This window comes from Sphaeramia orbicularis, chromosome 3 (genome assembly GCF_902148855.1).
Source record: "Sphaeramia orbicularis chromosome 3, fSphaOr1.1, whole genome shotgun sequence".
Lineage (NCBI taxonomy): Eukaryota > Metazoa > Chordata > Actinopteri > Kurtiformes > Apogonidae > Sphaeramia > Sphaeramia orbicularis.
In genome coordinates, this window is record NC_043959.1 from 11,663,528 (window position 1) to 11,682,614 (window position 19,087).

At 43.3% G+C, this 19,087-nt stretch overlaps 1 protein-coding gene across 2 annotated transcripts in view; it reads right to left on the minus strand.

Moving 5' to 3' along the window:
- Positions 1–5,265: 5,265 nt before the first annotated feature.
- homer2 (homer scaffold protein 2) overlaps positions 5,266–19,087 on the minus strand; it is a 42,238-nt gene continuing 28,416 nt past the window's right edge. For both annotated transcript variants that reach the window (XM_030130925.1, XM_030130926.1), the window contains exons 6-9: positions 15,724–15,880; positions 13,973–14,083; positions 12,360–12,440; positions 5,266–7,313 (exon numbers count right to left, since the gene is read on the minus strand). In XM_030130925.1, coding sequence (XP_029986785.1) covers positions 7,125–7,313; positions 12,360–12,440; positions 13,973–14,083; positions 15,724–15,880 — 538 coding nt within the window. In that variant the 3' untranslated portion in view covers positions 5,266–7,124. The remainder of the gene's footprint in view (positions 7,314–12,359; positions 12,441–13,972; positions 14,084–15,723; positions 15,881–19,087) is intronic.

The window sequence follows — 19,087 nt, forward strand, 5'->3', positions numbered from 1 at the left end:
ATCTAGAGCAGTTTTAATAAGAATTGAACATGGTCCAAAATTACGCTTTTTCGAGCCTTACCTTTGGAACACCAGGTGGCGCCAACGAACATTCAAATAAAGGCTCAAAACACCTTGAAACACCTCCAGAAACACGTAGATGAGTATCTGTATTGCTCTAGAGCACTTTTTAAATCAGATTTGAACATTGTCCAAAACTACCCTTTTTGGAACACATACCATTTTTGGAGCCTTACCATTTGAACACTAGGGGATGCCGATGCATATTTTAATAACGGCTTGAAACATCTTGAAGTACCTCCAGAAACACTTCGGTGGGCTTGTATAATGATCTAGAGCACTTTTTAACCAGATTTGAAGATGGTCAAAAAAATATCCCTTTTTGAGAACATTTGAGCCTTACCATTTGAACACCGGGGGGCGCCGACACATATTTCAAAAAAGGCTCAAAACATCTTGAAACGCCTCCAGAAAAACATCGATGGGCATCTAAAATGATCTAGAGCAGTTTTTATATAGATTTGAACATGGTCCAAAAATACCCTCTTTGGAGCATATTCTATAGCCTTACCATTTGAACACCAGGTAGCTCCAACGAACATTTAAATAAAGCCTGAAAAAACCTTGAAACACTTCCAGAAACACATAGATGAGTATCTATATTGATCTAGAGCAGTTTTTAACCAGATTTGAACATGGTCCAAAATCACCCTTTTTGGAACACATACCATTTGAACACGAGGGGGTGCCGGTGAATGCTTGAATATAGGCTCAAAAAAAACCTTGAAACACCTCTAGACACATGTAGATGGGCATCTATAATGATCTAGAGCAGTTTTTAATAAGATATGAACATGGTCCAAAATTGTCCTTTTTGGAGCACATACTATATAGCCTTACCATTTGAACACTAGGGCGCTACGATGAATGTTTGAATAAAGGCTTGAAACATCTTGAAATACCTCGAGAAACACTTTGGTGAGCTTGTAAAATGATCTAGAGCACTTTTTAACCAGATTTGAAGATGGTTAAAAAATTTCCCTTTTTGGAGCACATACTTACCATTTGAACACCGGGGGGGCGATGAATGTTTGAATAAAGACTTGAAACATCTTGAAATACCTCCAGAAACAGTTAGGTGGGCTTGAAAAATGCTCTAGAGCGCTTTTGAATCAGATTTGAAGATGGTCCAAATTTCCCTTTTTACCATTTACCATTTGAACACCAGGGGGCGCCAATGAATGTTTGAATAATGGCTTAAAACACCTCTAGAGACACATTGATGAGTTCCTATATTGATTTAGAGCAGTTTTTAATCAGATTTAAATATGGTCCAAAATTACCCTTTTTGGAGCACATACTATAGTCTAACCATTTGAACACCAGGGGGCGCTGATGAATGTTTAAATAAAGGCTCAGAACACCTTGAAACACCTTCAGAAACATGCAGATGGACATAAAGATCTAGAGCTGTTTTTGACCAGATTTGAACATGGTCCAAATTACCCTTTTTGGAGCACATACACAGCCTTACCATTTGAACACTAGGGGCACCGATGAATGTTTGAATAAAGGCTCAAAACACCTTAAAACACCTCTAGAGACACATTGATAAGTTTCTCTATTGATCTAGAGCAGTTTTTAATCAGATTTGAACATGGTCCAAAATGACCCTTTTTGGAGCACTTACCATTTGAACACTAGGGGGTGCTGATGAATGTTTAAATAAAGGCTCAAAACACTTTGAAACACCTCCAGAAACATGTAGATGAGCAGAGCCTGACAACCTCACACATTCAACTGGTTCTCATCCACATAGAACAAACACTGACATACAGGGACACTGGGACGATTAGATTTAATTCTGTCTGTCTGTCTGTCTGTCTGTCTGTCTGTCTGTCTGTCTGTCTATCTATCTATCTATCTATCTATCTATCTATCTATCTATCTATCTATCTATCTATCCATCCATCCATCCATCCATCCATCCATCCATCCATCCATCCATCATATCAGTGTAAAAGGTTTAATGTTTGAAAAGAAAGAAAAACCAATAAAATACATTCAACTATATTCTACCACTGGTATGCGCATTGGCATCCCCTGGTGGTCATCTGTGGTCATAGTGCATCCCCTGGTGGTCATCTGTGGTCATAGTGCATCCCCTGGTGGTCATCTGTGGCCATAGTGCATCTCCTGGTGGTCATCTGTGGTCATAGAGCAACCTGTGGTGGTCATCTGTGGTCATGGTGCATCCCCTGGTGGTCATCTGTGGTCATAGTGCATCCCCTGGTGGTCATCTGTGGTCATAGTGCATCCCCTGGTGGTCATCTGTGGCCATAGTGCGTCTCCTGGTGGTCATCTGTGGTCATAGAGCAACCTGTGGTGGTCATCTGTGGTCATACTGCATCCCCTAGTGGTCAGTCCCCTGGTGGTCATCTGTGGTCATAGCGCATCCCCTGGTGGTCATCTGTGCTTATAGTGCGTCCCAGGTGGTCATCTCCAGTCATAGTTCATCTCCTTGTGGTCATCTGTAGTCATAGTGCATCCCCTGGTGGTCATCTGTGGTCATAGTGCGTCCCCCGGTGGTCATCTGTAGTCAGAGTGTGTCCCCCGGTGGTCATCTGTGGTCATAGTGTGTCCCCTGGTGGTCATCTACAGTCATAGTGCATCCCCTGGTGGTCATCTGTGGTCATAGTGCGTCCCCTGGTGGTCGGTCCCCTGGTGGTCATCTGCAGTCATAGCGCATCCCCTGGTGGTCATCTGTGCTTTTAGTGCGTCCCCAGGTGGTCATCTCCAGTCATAGTTCATCTCCTTGTGGTCATCTGTAGTCATAGTGCATCCCCTGGTGGTCATCTACGGTCATAGTGCATCCCCCGGTGGTCATCTGCAGTCAGAGTGTGTCCCCCGGTGGTCATCTGTGGTCATAGTGTTTCCCCTGGTGGTCATCTACGGTCATAGTGCATCCCCTGGTGGTCATCTGTGCTTATAGTGCATCCCCTGGTGGTCATCTGTCCTTAAATGCATCTCCTTGTGGTCATCTGCGGTTATAGTGCATCCGCTGGTGGTCAATTGTGGTCAGTGTATCCTCCGGTGGTCATCTGTGGTCATAGTGCGTCCCCTGGTGGTCGGTCCCCTGGTGGTCCTCTGCAGTCATAGTGCATCCCCTGGTGGTCATCTGTTCTTATAGTACGTTCCTCTATGGTCATATATATATATATATATATATATATATATATATATATATATATATATATATATATGTATGTGTGTGTACACACACTTTGACTGGTACCCATCAGTTGATGTTAACCCATGCGCAGCAAACCTCCTCCTGTCGTGTCCACCACCACATCTTCTCCAGCTCCTCACAGCAGCTTGGCAGTGGGGGGGTTCCTGTCCGACCCCACATGATTTTATAAAAGGCAAAAATGACATTGAACATCTGAACACTCAAAGGTGTTCCACATGTTCCACATACAGACCAATGGGATCGACAGTAGAACCATTTAAAAAATAAAATCTGACCCAGCTGAACAGTATTTATTCTACTGGTATTACAGCTTCTGTACATTTGTATGTTGTGTTAAAAATAAACTGACACATAACATTGTAGAAAAAATCCTTATTTTAGTTCAAAACTTCTTCATTTGAACCATACTCTGCTTCTACATGTTTGTGTAACACTGTGTATAAAGGCACACGTGGAAATGATAAGTTAAAGAAGAATATAATTCAAATTGGACTTCTTCTGATGAAACGTCCACTTTTTCAGGTTATTCCCATGTTCTTAGTGAAAGGATAGTTGTTTAATGTATTTTCATAATGTAATGTATGTTTTTATTGGACTCAAAGGCAGAGGAACAGTTGGACCTGTTATCTGTCGTTTCCTGTGTTCTGGTTCTGGTGGTCCGGTCTGTTTCAGACAGAACTGGGCTGAATGTGACCTGGATGTGGACATGTTGGTCCTGTTGGAGCTCAGGGCAGATGAACCACTGTGGAAGTAAATCTGTCTCATCAGATTTTGAATTATAAAAGCCATTGAATTTCTAGCACTGAATTTTTTTTTGCACTGAAATTAAGTATCTGAATTTTTTTGCTCTGAAGTATCTGAAATTTTTTTTGCACTGAAATTAAGTATCTGAAATTTTTTTTTTTTTTTTTGCACTGAAATTAAGTATCTGAAATTTTTTTTTGCACTGAAATTAGGTATCTGAATTTTTTGCTTTTGAATTTTTTGTATCTGAATTTTTTGCTTTTGAGTGTTTTTGCATCGGAATTTTTTTGTATCTGATTTTTTTAAATTCTAAATTTATGAACGTAGTTGAATTCGGAGACAAAAAATTCAGACACTTAACTTCAGTGCAAAAAAAAAATTCAGTGCTAGAAATTCAATAGCTTTTATAATTCAAAATCTGATGAGACAGATTTACTTCTATAAACCACCCCCTCTGTGGTGACTCATCCTTCAGCTCACACTCCTCTCCTTCACAGTAAGCGCTGAACTGCCCCCCCCCCCCCCCGCTCTGTGTTCCTGGATCTGCCCCAGTCGGAGGCGGTCAGGACATCCCATCATCCACCTGTCACTTCTTCTCTGTGGGTGGGTGGGTGGATTTATGGCGGGGGGGGGGGTTACCTGAGGGTTCAGATGCTTTTAGGCAGCCTCACATTCCTCCTCAGCTTGTTACCATGGCAACAGGAGCCTGTGCTGTGCCACGGTGTCCTGCAGTGCCGTCTGCCTCTCTCTGACAGCAGCGTAGTCTCCTCATCCTGTTTCACCGAGTTGCCCACACATCAGCGTCACAAAGAACACCAGCAGGAGAACGAAAGAGACGGACAGACGGACCAGAACCAGCCTGGACACATCCACATCAGAACAGGACACGTGTCCCCATCATCTTCAGAGGCCCTTTGGTCCTAACAGAAGGTCACATGGTCCTAACAAAAGGTCACATGATCCTAATAGAACATCACATGGTCCTAACAGAAGGTCACATGGTCTTAACAGAAGGTCACATGGTCTTAACAGAAGGTCACATGGTCCTAACAGAAGGTCACATGGTCCTAACAGGTGGTCATATGGTCTTAATAGAATATCGCTAGGGAACCCAGAAACCAGCACCTGGTGGAACCCAGTGGAACCCGGTGGAACCCAGTGGAACCTGGAGGAACTATAACCACCCAGAACAAACGAAGACAACCAAACAACATGAACCATGAACTTGTGTGGTGTCAGTGAGAAAAAGAACCAGAGCACACAACAGTTACTTAAACTAGACTTTAAGTATTTCAGTTCTATGGTACAATATTGAAGAGTCACAAAAGTGCACAAGAGGCATGGGTTCAAAAGGAAGGATCATGTGACCAGGTTCAGGTGACCAGGTTCAGGTCAGTTCTGGACATTAGGACTGAACACAAACAAACCAACCAACGTCCTGAATATGAAGGATCATCGTCTACTGAGCAGATCCAAACAGGTGGAAAATACAGACTGATTATAGGAGAGTTTGACCAGGAAATAAAGAAATAAACAAACAAACAAACAAACCAACAAACATCTGCCTTTGACCCCAAACAGACGAGCACAGAGGGATTCCAACCTGGGACTGATCATCCAACAGGACAGTTCAGTTTATAGAAGAGGATTTATTATAGAAGTATTTATTAGAGAAGGATTTACTATATTAGGATTTATTATAGAAGGGTATTTATTCTAGAAGTATTTCTTGGACAGTGGTATTTCTTCTCTAATCAGGTTGAGTAGATTTCCTCCAGACTGTCCACAAACGCTGCTGTTAGGCACCAAAATAAATATGTGAAGAAAAAAACCAAAAACCGGAACCTTAAGGAGGAGGTGAAAGACCTGTTCTGTCCAAACATATGAAATAAACCTTTAGGTCCTCAGTCCCACAAGACCCACCACCACTGACCCACCAGAGGAAGGAAGCCCAGCTGCAGGACCAGCACTAATGCAGACCCACTGGTCCGGTCCGGTTCAGACCCACTGGGTCCAGTCCAGACCCGGTGAGTCCAGTGCATCACGGGCAGGAGGACATTGAGGAGACCATGGGATGTTTGGATGAAGGTTCAGACAGAAGCCTCCTGAGGGCGGGGGGGTTAACCCAACGCTGTAGAACCCAAAGGAGAACAGAACCACCCAGGATGTTCCCCTCCATCCACACAGGCCATTCATCAGCAGCAGGGTTCCATCCAGATGGTTCTACCGACTGTTACAGATTAAAAACACTGAAGAAGAACCAGGTAAAGGTACGTGTTCATGTGTGGACCAGACAGAACCTGGGAAACCTGGTCCAATCTATGTTCTGTCAGATGTTCTGGGTTAAATGGGACACATTTGGATAGAACCCCCCCCCCCCCACACTGAGGACATGTGTCCCACCCCCACCCCACTGAGGACATGGTGCTGGCCGTCATGTTTCCTCACCAGGTTGACTTCTTCTCACCTGGAGGCACTTTGTGTCATGGCCTTTAGTATGTGCATATAATCAGGACAGAATCCTCCAGAACACCTGAGATAGACCGAGCCCAGGAAATGGACACACTGAGATAGACCGAGCCCAGGAAGCGGACACACTGAGACAGACTGACCCCCCCCCCAGGAAGCGGACACACTGAGATAGACCGACCTCCCCCAGGACATGGACACACTGAGATAGACCGACCCCCCCCCCCCCCCCCCCCCCCCCCAGGAAGTGGACCCACTGACTCTGAGTCTGGGGGGGACACACACCTAAACCCATGATGGGCGGAGCGTCAGGTTGACTGTAGCCCTTTGACGTCCTGCCCCCTCTGATTATACAAACGCTGCAGCATCACAAAAACACACACAAGCACCCACCACCAGATTTATAAAGCCCCCCCACCCCCCCATAAGGAAAAGGAAGTTCAAAGTGACTGTGGATGTGGTTTCACACTCACAGTAGGAAAAGGAGCCATTCACCCTGACCCCCCCAAAACCCCCTGGCCTCTCCCTCTAAAACCTTTTCTGTCTTACATGATGGTGTTTCTTACAGTTTCCACCGTTGGGGGGAGGGGGGGGGGGGGGGGGCAGGTAGCAGGTGTTTGTTTTTCCTGACTCCTCCCCCCTTGACCTTTGCCAGTCCTCAGTTGTCCAGCCCTAACTTGGACAGCCCCTGTCTGAACTCGTGCAGCTCATCGATCTTCCCGTCCAGAACATCCATGAACTTCTTCAGCTCCACCTTCATGTTGCCCTGCTTCTGTCGGCTGTCGTCGATGTCCCCCTGCAGACCCTCCACCCGCCCCTCCAGCTCCTGGTTCTTGGTTTCTGCAGCCTGATGAAACAACACAAGGTCAAAGGTCAAAAGAGTCACAACAAAGACCTCTGGAGAACTTTAAATCAACTTACTAACTACTGACTTATTAACACATATGAGTAGAATATTGGATCTTTATTAGTCATGATAACAACAACAACAATAACAATAGTAATCATAGTAACAACAATAATAGTAATAATAATAATAATAGAAGTGGAGACTCCAGCCCCTCTCGAGGGGTTGGGTTCCAGAGCCCAAGCTGTGTGTGGAGGTGAACCCGACTATATCTAGACAGTATCTCTCAACCTTCCTCAAAAGCTCTGCCCCCCCCAGCAAAGTGGCATTCCATGTCCCAAGAGCTAGACTCTGTGTCCGGGGATTGGGACGTCGAGCCCCCTGCCGTCGACTGCCACCCAATCCACATTGCAAATTGGACTTCTGTGCTAGTCACAGTTTGTCCATAACAAACACCATGTTCGAACACAGGGATGTCCATAAGTGCACGTGGCACCAGGACACCCTAAGCCAGAGGTCCATGATCGATTTTGTTGTCATGTCATCAGACCTCTTCCCGCGTGTTTTGGACACTCGAGTGAAGAGAGGGGCAGAGCTGTCAACCGATCACCACCTGGTGGTGAGTTGGATCCGCTGGCGAATGAGGCCAAAGCCAGACAGACTTGGCAGGCCCAAACGTGTTGTGAGGGTCTGTTGGGAATGTCTGGCAGAGCCCAATGTCAGCGCAGTCTTCAACTCCTACCTCCGGGAGAGCTTCTCCCAGATCCCAGGGGAGGCTGGGCACATTGAGTCCGAGTGGACCATGTTCTCCACCTCCATTGTCGAAGCGGCTGCTTGGAGCTGTGGTCGCAAGGTCTCCAGTGCCTGTCATGTCAATCCCCAAACCTGGTGGTGGACCCCAGAAGTAAAAGGACACCTTCAAACTGAAGAAGGAGTGTTATCGAGCCTTGTTGGCTTGTGGGACTCCCGAGGCAGCTGTTGGGTACCGGCAGGCCCGGCGTGCTGCAGCCCGAGCAGTTGTGGAGGCAAAAACTTGGGTCTAGGTGGAGTTTGGGGAGACCATGGAGGAGGACTGTTGGTCGGCCTCAAAGAAATTCTGGCAAACCGTCCGGCACCTCAGGAGGGGAAAGCAGTGCACCACCAACACTGTTTACAGTGGAAGTGGGGAGCTGCTGACCTCGACTGGGGACGTTGTCAGACGGTGGAAGGAATACTTCGAGGATCTCCTCAATCCCACTGTCACGTCTTCCATGGAGGAAGCAGAGACTGAGGTCTCAGAGGTAGACTTGTCCATCACCCAAGCTGAAGTCACCGTCTTGATTGACACGTCTCTGTAATATCGCATGGCAGTTGGGGACAGTACCTCTGGATTGGCAGACCGGGGTGGTGGTCCCCCTTATTAAGAAAGGGGACTGGAGGATGTGCTCCAACCACAGGGGGATCACACTACTCAGCCTCCCGGGAAAAGTCTATTCCAGGGTACTGGAGAGGAGGATCCGACCGATAGTCGAACCTCGGATCCAGGAGGAACAATGCGGTTTTCGTCCCGGTCGCGGAACACTGGACCAGCTCTACACTCTCCATTGGGTGCTCAAGAGTTCATGGGAGTTCGCCCAACTGGTCCACATGTGTTTTGTGGATTTGGAGAAGGGGTTTGACTGTGTCCCTCGTGGTATCCTGTGGGGGGTGCTTTGGGAATATGGGGTCCAGGACCCTCTGCTAAGGGCAGTACGGTCCCTGTATGACCGAAGCAGGAGCCTGGTTCGCATTGCCGGCAGTAAGTCAGACCTGTTCCAGGTGCATGTTGGACTCTGGCAGGGCTGCCCTTTGTCACCGGTTCTGTTCATAATTTTTATGGACAGAATTTCTAGACGCAGCCAGGGGCCGGAGGAAGTCCAGTTTGGGGACCACAGGATTTCATCTCTGCTTTTCGCAGATGACGTTGTCCTGTTGACCTCATTGAACCTGGACCTTCAGCGTGCCCTGGGGCGGTATGCAGCCGGTTGTGAAGTAAGTGGGAGGAGGATGAGCACCTCCAAATCCGAGGCCATGGTTCTTGACCCGGCAAAAGGTGGTCTGCCCTCTCCGGGTCGGTGGAGAATCTTTGCCCCAAGTGGAGGAGTTCAAGTATCTCGTGGTCTTGTTCACAAGTGACCTGGCCGACCCCTGCGACCTGGCCCCGGATAAGAGGAAGACAATGGATGGATGGATGGATGGATGGATGAATAATAATAATAATAATAATAATAATAATAATAATAATAATAATAATAATAATAACACATATCCATATAATGTCTAAAATTAAACCTACGTCAGTCAAACACATGTCAAGTGTTCTATCTTGTTTCTTATCTTGTTTTTGTCTCAGGTTTTTTTTCCACATGGTTTAACTGTTGTTCTTTTTGTCTTCTTGTGGTTTTTAGAACATGTCACATCTTTTGACATTTTCATCTTTTCACATCATTTTCACTTTGTTGTATCTTTTCCAGATAAGTCCTTTTAAAACTGTCTGGTTTCCTCCACTTCACCCTCCACTGATGTGAAGGTTTTCTATCATTCAAAAGTATGGGTTTTGAACTGACTCTGTTTCTATTTCCAGGAGTCAAAGCTGAATGGAACAGCACATGCTCCTATCATTGTGGGGGGGTGGGGGGGTGAAGCAGACCACCAGGTGACATGAGTGACACATTGAGGCCAAGCGTATCAGTGAAGGGAGAAGATGAAAATAGGAGATCTAAATATGTGACATGCCTCCATGACCATGTTCTCCAGCTGACGCCTGAAACCTGAGCCCAACACTTGTGTGCGTGTGTGTGTGTGTGTGTGTGTGTGGGGGGGGGGGGGGGGGGGGGTGGTGGCCATGGTGACAGGTTCAGTTTGAAAAAGTCACAGAACCCCATCAACAGGAAAATGCCCCCAGACCGTCTCCTCCCTCCTAACGATCCTTTTATAGGTGGTGGTTCTCAGCACATGCATGACACATGAGATGAAAAACTGGTGCAGACATTCAAATCTGTTGGAATGTAGAACTGCCCCCAGAACCATCGTATACTTGGAATCTGAGCAAAACATACTGAGTTCATAGTTAAATTAAAGACACCACAGGGTTAATGGAAGCTCGTTAAAGGAACAACTGTTGAAGGAGGAGTTGGTTTTAAGCAGTTGGGTTTAAGTTTATGTGTCTGTTAGCACTACGGCTAACGGCTAATGGGTGGTCCAGTTTGGACACACCTGTTCACAGCACATACATTCACTTCTATGATGAGTCTGTTTATGCAAAATTAAACAAGATTAATGTAGATTCAATATGGATGATATTTAAGTGTGATTAATCGCGATTAATACACACACACACACATATATATGGCAACATTTGAAATTCTTAATCGCAATTAATCGCGTGGATTTCTGTGATTAATCACAATTAATCGCATAGTTATATGCGGGGGGGGGGGGGGGGGGGGGCATCAACAGCGTGTATTGCCTTTAAGTGATATTTCAGACTGGAAGTACCCCGGTGATAAAAAATAATTCCACATTGCAGTGCTTACAAACAACTTTGTCCTTCTTGACCCCACCATCTGAGGACATTTAAAATGAAAATGTCCATGGAAAAGACCAGTGCATTTCTCCATGTTTATGTCCACACCAGTTTATTTCCGGTTGTGAGTGACTGACAGGAGTCTTAAGCCCACCCCAAATGCTGTCATTGGTTGAAACACATGATGACCCCAACTGGCAAACCAACCCTGAGCAACGTCCCCCCTCTTCCTGTGACCCATGGTTTACCTACATGTATTCACAGAGCGAGAGCAACGGACTTTTGAAAATAATATGTGATGTTCAGTTGTTAAAAGCAAGCAAAGGGGGCCGTCTAGTGGTCGGAATAAATTGCAGACATGTTTCTTTCACTCTGTTTGTATGGCCTGAAAAACATTTGCCTGTGAGTATTTTATGTTAAGCTGTTGTAAGAATGAATAGTATTAAAGATCTCTGATGTGAACCTTCGTTGCTGGATAAAAAGACTTTGTAAATCTTAAATTAATCTGTAAATACTAATCGTTATGGATTTTCCCATTCAAGTTAGCATCGAGCTAGCAATCTTTTTCCCATTCATTTAAATGTATAATGCCATGTAAATGTACTAAGGCAATGAACAGAACTGAGACATATTTTGTATGTATGTTGCAGTTTTACAGTGAGTCTGAAGTAAAAGATTTGGACAGAAGTTTTTGGAGTCCAGCTTTTCTTGGGAAACCTGTTGTCTATCTGCCAAGCACCACGCACTGGTCTGGTCGCCACACACACACAAGCAGGAGCAGAATAATATGAGTTATAATAAAACGGCATTAACGTGAGACAAAAAAAATTGTCAGCGTTATTACCTCCACCAAGGAGGTTATGTTTTTGCCAGGGTTTGTTTGTTTGTCTGTCCGTTAGTGTGCAACATAACTCAAAAAGTTATGGACAGATTTGGATGAAATTTTCAGGGTTTGTTGGAAATGGGATAAGGAAGAAATCATTAAATTTTGGTGGTGATCGGGGGTGGGGGGGCCCACGGGGGGGGGGCACTGATCAGCCTTGGCGGAGATCTGCGCTCTCCGAGTGCTTCTAGTTTAATGAATGCGTTAACGTGGTAATAATGCATTAACTTGCCCAGCCCTAATACATACATACATATATATATATATATATATATATATATATATATATATATATATATATATATATATATATATATATATATATATGAACAGTTGAGTTGTTGGAGGTTTGAGCCTGTTCTTTGCAGTTGTCCATAAACTGACTCATGTCTATAGTGATTGATCATCAGAGGTCCAGGATTCAGCACAGGGCTGTGGATGATGAGGATCCAGACCCATGTGGACTACAACCAGATGGATTCAGACCCATGTGGACCAGATCCAGATAGATTCAGACCCATGTGGACCAGAACTAGATGGATTCAGACCCATGTGGACCAGAACCAGCTGGATTCAGACCCATGTGATGTGGACCAGAACCAGCTGGATTCAGATGTACCTGGAGCTTGTTGGTGATGCTCTCACACTCAGCCATCAGCTGTGGGATGATCTCGGCCTGTTTCCTCAGGTTCTCCAGTTCCTGGAAACACATTCAGTCGTCAGATTCAACAAACAAACAGTACGTCTATGTTCAGCCTTTATCTGGGAAGTGCTTCATGGCATTTGGACTGACTGCTCTGGGTTGGTGGTGGTGGTGGTTTTCTCTCCAAAGTAGTAAAACGTGCAAAACAGAAGCAGGCTTATGCTGTCGGGGGTCACCAAGGGTCTCTGCGCCAAGGTTATTATCGTTAACGAAAACTAACAAAATGGCGAAAACTAGAATTGTAAAAACATTTTCATTAACTGAAATAAATAAAAACTATAATTAGAAGAAAAATACATAACTGAAACTGTATTGTGTGCTTACAAAACTAACTAAAACAGATAAAAACTATGGATAAAATTCCCTTCGTTTTCGTCGTTGTCAATGTCAGATTGATACGAAAACGATTTACTTCGCTCTAGCAATTTTCTCTGCTGTCACCATACAACACTTGACGGTCCGTCACTTGTGGTTTCCAGTCGTCTTCTGGTCCCCACTCTACCTGGAAACATGGAGACTAAAGTTGGGAGAAAGCAGCAGAGTCTTGTCTGGGATTTATTTGAATACGACGGAGAAGAAGAGAAAAGATACGACAAACCTAAAATTAATACTAAAACTAAGCATTTAGAAAAAAAATTAAAACTAATAAAAACTAGCAAACCTGCTCTAAAAACAAATTAAAACTAACTGAATTAGAGAAAAAAAAAGTCAAAACTAAATAAAACTAAACTATAATGAAAAATCCAAAACCTTGACCTGAACCTGGACCTAGAGAAAAAAAAGAAAAAAAGGAAAAAAAAGGAAAAAAGAGAAAATAATGAAAACTAATAACTATCAAACCTGCTCTAAAAATGAATTAAAACGAACTGAATTAGAGAAAAAAAAAGTCAAAACTAAATAAAACTAAACTATAATGAAAAATCCAAAACCTTGACCTGAACCTGGACCTAGAGAAAAAAAAGAAAAAAAGGGAAAAAAAAGGAAAAAAGAGAAAATAATGAAAACTAATAACTATCAAACCTGCTCTAAAAATGAATTAAAACGAACTGAATTAGAGAAAAAAAAAAGTCAAAACTAAATAAAACTAAACTATAATGAAAAATCCAAAACTGTTAGAATCTTGACCTGGACCTAGAAAAACAAGAAAAAAACAAGAAAAAAAGAAGGGAAAAAAAAAAAAGAAAATAACGAAAACTAATAAAAACTAGCAAACCTGCTGTAAAAATGAATTAAAACTAACTGAATTAGAGAAAAAGAAGTCAAAACTAAATAAAACTAAACTATAATGACAAATCCAAAACTATTAGAACCTTGACTGGGTCCAAACTGGACCCATATGGGTTAGATTAAACCCGTCCTTAAACCCAGGTGCTGGTCAGATGTTTCCTCCAGTTCTTCTGAACTCCTTTCAGATGGTGAACAGTCCAAAACTACCTGAACTGTATCCACACCCAGCAGATCCTGTTCTGATCCAAATCCAGTTTCCACTCCAGACTAATCGGTGTTAGAACAGGACTCCGCCCACTCACCTGCTCTTTGTCCTGAAGCTCCGCCTCCAGCTCTTGAACTCGCGCCGTCAGTTGGAGGTTCTTCTGCTTCTCCTGGTCGGCTTCGTTACACTGAGCTTCAAGGTCTTTGATCTAAACACAGAACAGACCAGGGTCAAAATGACCATTAATGAGAAGGAACACATTCCCACTGAGTTTGGTCCAAGCGTCGTCTTCTACAGCTGTAAACCAGACAAAGTTTGTTCAAATTAAAACAGTCATTAGTAGATGAGGACCCGTTTACACCCAACACATTATTGGACGTTTCACTGAATATCTCAGTATCCTTCAGTAGGGGGTCTGCACTGTGGTCCGGGGGGACTCCATCAGACCAGTCCAGAACAGACCAGACCAGACCAGTTCAGTCCAGACCAGTCCAGAACAGACCAGTCCAGTTCAGTCCAGTCCAGACCAGACCAGACTAGACCAATCCAGAACAGAACAGAACAGACCAGTCCAGTCCAGACCAGACCAGACCAGACCATACCAGACCAGACCAGCCTAGACCAGTCCGGTCCTATCCAGTCCAGACCAGACCAGCCTAGACCAGTCCAGTCCAGTCCAGTCCTATCCAGACCAATCCAGACCAGTCCAGACCAGACCAGTCGAGACCAGACCAAACCAGTCCAGACCAGACCAGTCCAGTCCAGACCAGACCAGACCAGACCAGACCAGACCAGAGCAGTCCAGACCAGACCAGATCAAACCAGTCCAGTCCAGACCAGAGCAGTCCAGACCAGACCAGACCAGACCAGACCAGACCAGACCAGACCAGTACAGACCAGAACCCACATCCTCCTCTTCTTCACTGGGCCTTTGGAATGTGTGAACCATGTGGTTTTATGTGGTCTTGTTGAAATCTACATGGGTGTCCCCGAAAAAGTTTTGGTCTTGAAGGCAACATATGAAGTTTTCAGCATTAATGACCTTTGACCCCAGACCCTGACAGACCTGGACTTAGACCTTATTGCTGGTAACGGTCTGGATGGTCTGGTCCTGGTCTGGATGGTCTGATCTGGTCTGGTCTGACTATTGACACACGGAACAGAATGTGTGTGTGTGTGTGTGTGTGTGTGTGCGCGCATGTGTGTGTGTGTGTGTGTGCTGTACCAGCCCACATTGATTATGAAACTAAACTGGTTCTATTTCTAGTGGACGGAGCTGAACCTGCTGCAGAAGACAACAGCTGATAAACAGCATTTCAGATGGGATGAACTTTAGACCAGAAGTTCTGAACTGGTCTGGTTCTGGACCCACTATCACTCCCCAATGACCAAATCTGACCCACATTAAGAACAGATAATCTGCTCAAATGGATTTAATAAACACATGTTGTGTTTAGAACTGCAGAGAATCTACAATATGACAGAATGAAAACACAGAAAACCAGTTTAATGATAAACCAAACTGACCAGCAGGGGTTGACGACACAGATGGAAATATTCACTTTAACAGTAAATTAGGTCCATTTGAACCCAAACTATAAAATGAACTCAGTTAAAAGTTCGTTCAGTCACATCTTCTATGTAGCATCAGTAATGTTAGCCCAATGCTAGCATCAGTTCACCTTTTTTTCAGGTAATGTTTGTGTTTACGTACTTCTCTGAACAGAAATGAAGCTGTTCCATGAGAAAAGACTAGGACCCACTTTAGGGTCCGGACCCACCAGTTGAGACCCAGTGGATTGGACCCCCTCCTCAGTGTCTGACAGTTCAGGCCTTCAGGACCCTTACCTTTTCCCTGAGTGTGTCGCTCTCCTCTTTGCAAACGCTCAGCTGTTTCTTCCAGGTTTCCACATTGGCTGAGGACTCCTGCAGCGCGTCCACCAGACGGGCGTTATTCTCCCGCAGAGTCTGCAGCTCCGTTTCCCACTTCTTGGTGTTGGTGTTGCTGCAGAACGGAAATGAAACAGATCCAAGAGGACTGTTAGGCCCAGTACCAATTCACCCCTTAGCCCCTCCCCCTTCATCCTACCCCTTAAACTCAGTTCTAAGGGGTAGTGGTGTAAACATTGGAGGCTGCGGTGCATTCAGGGTGTGTTTGTTGGTTCATATGTGCTGGAGGCTGTGGTGCGTTCAGGGTATGTTTGTTGGTTCATATGTGTTGGAGGCTGTGGTGCATTCAGGGTATGTTTGTTGGTTCATATGTGTTGGAGGCTGTGGTGCGTTCAGGGTGTGTCTGGTATGTTCCTGTTCAGTCCTTGTGCTCAGGCCTGACCGGTTACATTCTTGAACCCTGGCTGTTGTTCTGCTCAGATTCATTTACTCTGTTGTGTTTAAGACTCTCCAGTCATTCACATGTCATCTGAATGATCTGTAGTTCTTTTTTCCAGTTTTTTTCTCCATTTTTTTCCAGTTTTTTTTTTTTTTTTCCATTTTTTCGAATTTTTTTTCCCCAGTTTTTTCCCCCAGTTTTTTTTCTAGGGTTTTCCAGTTTTTTTTCCTATTTTTTCCAAATTTTTTCCCTTTTTTTTCTTCTTTTTTTTCTAGATTTTGCTATTTTTTTCAGTTTTTTTCTAGTTATTTTCCAGTTCTTTCTAGATTTTTTTGTAGTTTTTTTCCCCATTTTTTGTCTATTTTTTTTCCATTTTTTTCTATTTTTTTTCCCATTTTTTTTTCTAGGTTTTTCCATTTTTTTTCCCATTTTGTTTCCATTTTTTCCAGTCTTTTCCTAGTTTTCCCATTTTTTCTAGGTTTTTTTTTCATTTTTTTCTAGTTTTTTGTAGTTTTATTCCCAAGTTTTTTTCCCAGTTTTTTTCCAGTTTATTTCCATTTTCCTGTTTTTTCCCCCTCATTTTTATCTATTTTTTTCCAGTTTTTTTTCTCCAATTTTTTTCAGTTTTTTCCAAGTTTTTTTCCAGTTTGTTCCCCTTTTTTTTTTTTTTTTTTTTTTTTTTTTTTTTTTTTTTACAATTTTTCCAGTTTTTTCTCTAGGTTTTCCTTTATTCTCCCCAGTTTTTTTCCACTTTTTTTCTCCAGGTTTTTTTTTTTTCCAATTTTTCCCAGTTTTTTTAAATAGTTTTTTTCCCCCATTTTTCCCCACCTTTTTCCCCATTTTTTTCTATTTTTTTCCTATTTTTTTCCTAGTTTTTTTTCCCCAGTTTTTTTTCTTTTTTCCAGATAACTCTGGCTGACTGTGTCCTCCGTCCTCAGGCTGTTGGATCAGTCCATCCTACTCTTCTCTGCTGCTGTCATCATTCCTCTCCTCTTCTTCTCATTATTAAAACCCACTGCTCTGTTTGTGTCCTCAGGTTCCTTTAATCCCCTCTGGATCCACAGCTGCTGTTTCATCTAATTACCACTTCACCCACAGTGGATTAGAAAGCACGTCCAACACATGGAACAGCAGAGTTCAGACTCAATCAGCTGATCTGACAGACCCACAGCAGTCACACGGGTGGAACACAATTCAGAACCCAACTGAGACCAACCCTAAAGTCCAGTCCAGACCAATCCAGTCCGGTTCAGCTGAATTTAAATACAGATTATAAACAGGAAGTGGAATTCAAAGTCAAATTCAAACTACAGGAAGTAGAATCTGAATTCCACGATAATGATGAAACATAATTAAAGTGTATTTAACTGAAGCTTTACGGTAAATATGACACATGAGATCACACACACATTATCTTATCTTATCTTATCTTATCTTATCTTATCTTATCTTATCTTATCTTATCTTATCTTAATTTATCTTAACTTAACTTAATCCTGCCCACTAAAGGGTCCAATCCAGCCTACTAAAGGTTCCGGTCCCATAAAGGGTCCAGTCCAGTAAAGGGTCTAATCCAGTCCAGTAAAGGGTCCGGTCCACTAAAGGGTCCAGTAAAGTCCACTAAGGGGTCCAGTCAACTAAAGGGTCCAGTCCAGTCCACTAAAGAGTCCAGTCCGGTCCATGGGATGAACTCGTGAAATTCTAAAGTTACTCTTAATATCTCATTAATAAAGGACGTTAAAATGCTTTTCGTTCTGGTTCCACATTCAATGTAAACTAATAATCCTCCACCCTTTCACTGTGACTGTAACTGTAACAGTAAGTGTAACTGTAACAGTAATAATCCTCCATCCTTTCACTGTGACTGTAACTGTAACAGTAAGTGTAACTGTGACAGTAATAATCCTCCATCCTTTCACTGTGACTGTAACAGTAAGTGTAACTGTAACAGTAATAATCCTCCATCCTTTCACTGTGACTGTAACTGTAACAGTAATAATCCTCCATCCTTTCACTGTGACTGTAACTGTAACAGTAAGTGTAACTGTAACAGTAATAATCCTCCATCCTTTCACTGTGACCGTAACTGTAACAGTAATAATCCTCCATCCTTTCACTGTGACTGTAACTGTAACAGTAATAGTAACACATCATGTCCACTAATAATCCTCCATCCTTTCACTGTGACTGTAACAGTAACTGTAACTGTAATCATCCTCCATCCTTACACTGTGACTATAACTCTAAAAGTAAGAGTAAATGTAACTGTAACAGTAATAATCCTCCATCCTTTCACTGTGACAGTAACAGTAACTGTAACAGTGACTGTAACTGTAACAGCAACAGTAATAATCCTCCATCCTTTTACTGTGACTGCAACAGTAACTATAACTGTAAATGTAACAGTAATAATCCTCCATCCTTTCACTGTGACTGTAACTGTAACAGTAACTGTAACTGTAACAGTAATAATCCTCCTTCCTTTCACTGTGACTGTAACTGTAACTGTAATAATCCTCCTTCCTTTCACTGTAACAGTAACTGTAACAGTAATAATCCTCCTTCCTTTCACTGTGACTGTAACTGTAACAGTAATAATCCTCCTTCCTTTCACTGTAACAGTAACTGTTACAGTAATAATCCTCCTTCCTTTCACTGTAACAGTAACTGTAACAGTAATAATCCTCCTTCCTTTCACTGTAACAGTAACTGTAACTGTAATAATCCTCCTTCCTTTCACTGTAACAGTAACTGTAACAGTAATAATCCTCCTTCCTTTCACTGTGACTGTAACTGTAACAGTAATAATCCTCCTTCCTTTCACTGTAACAGTAACTGTTACAGTAATAATCCTCCTTCCTTTCACTGTAACAGTAACTGTAA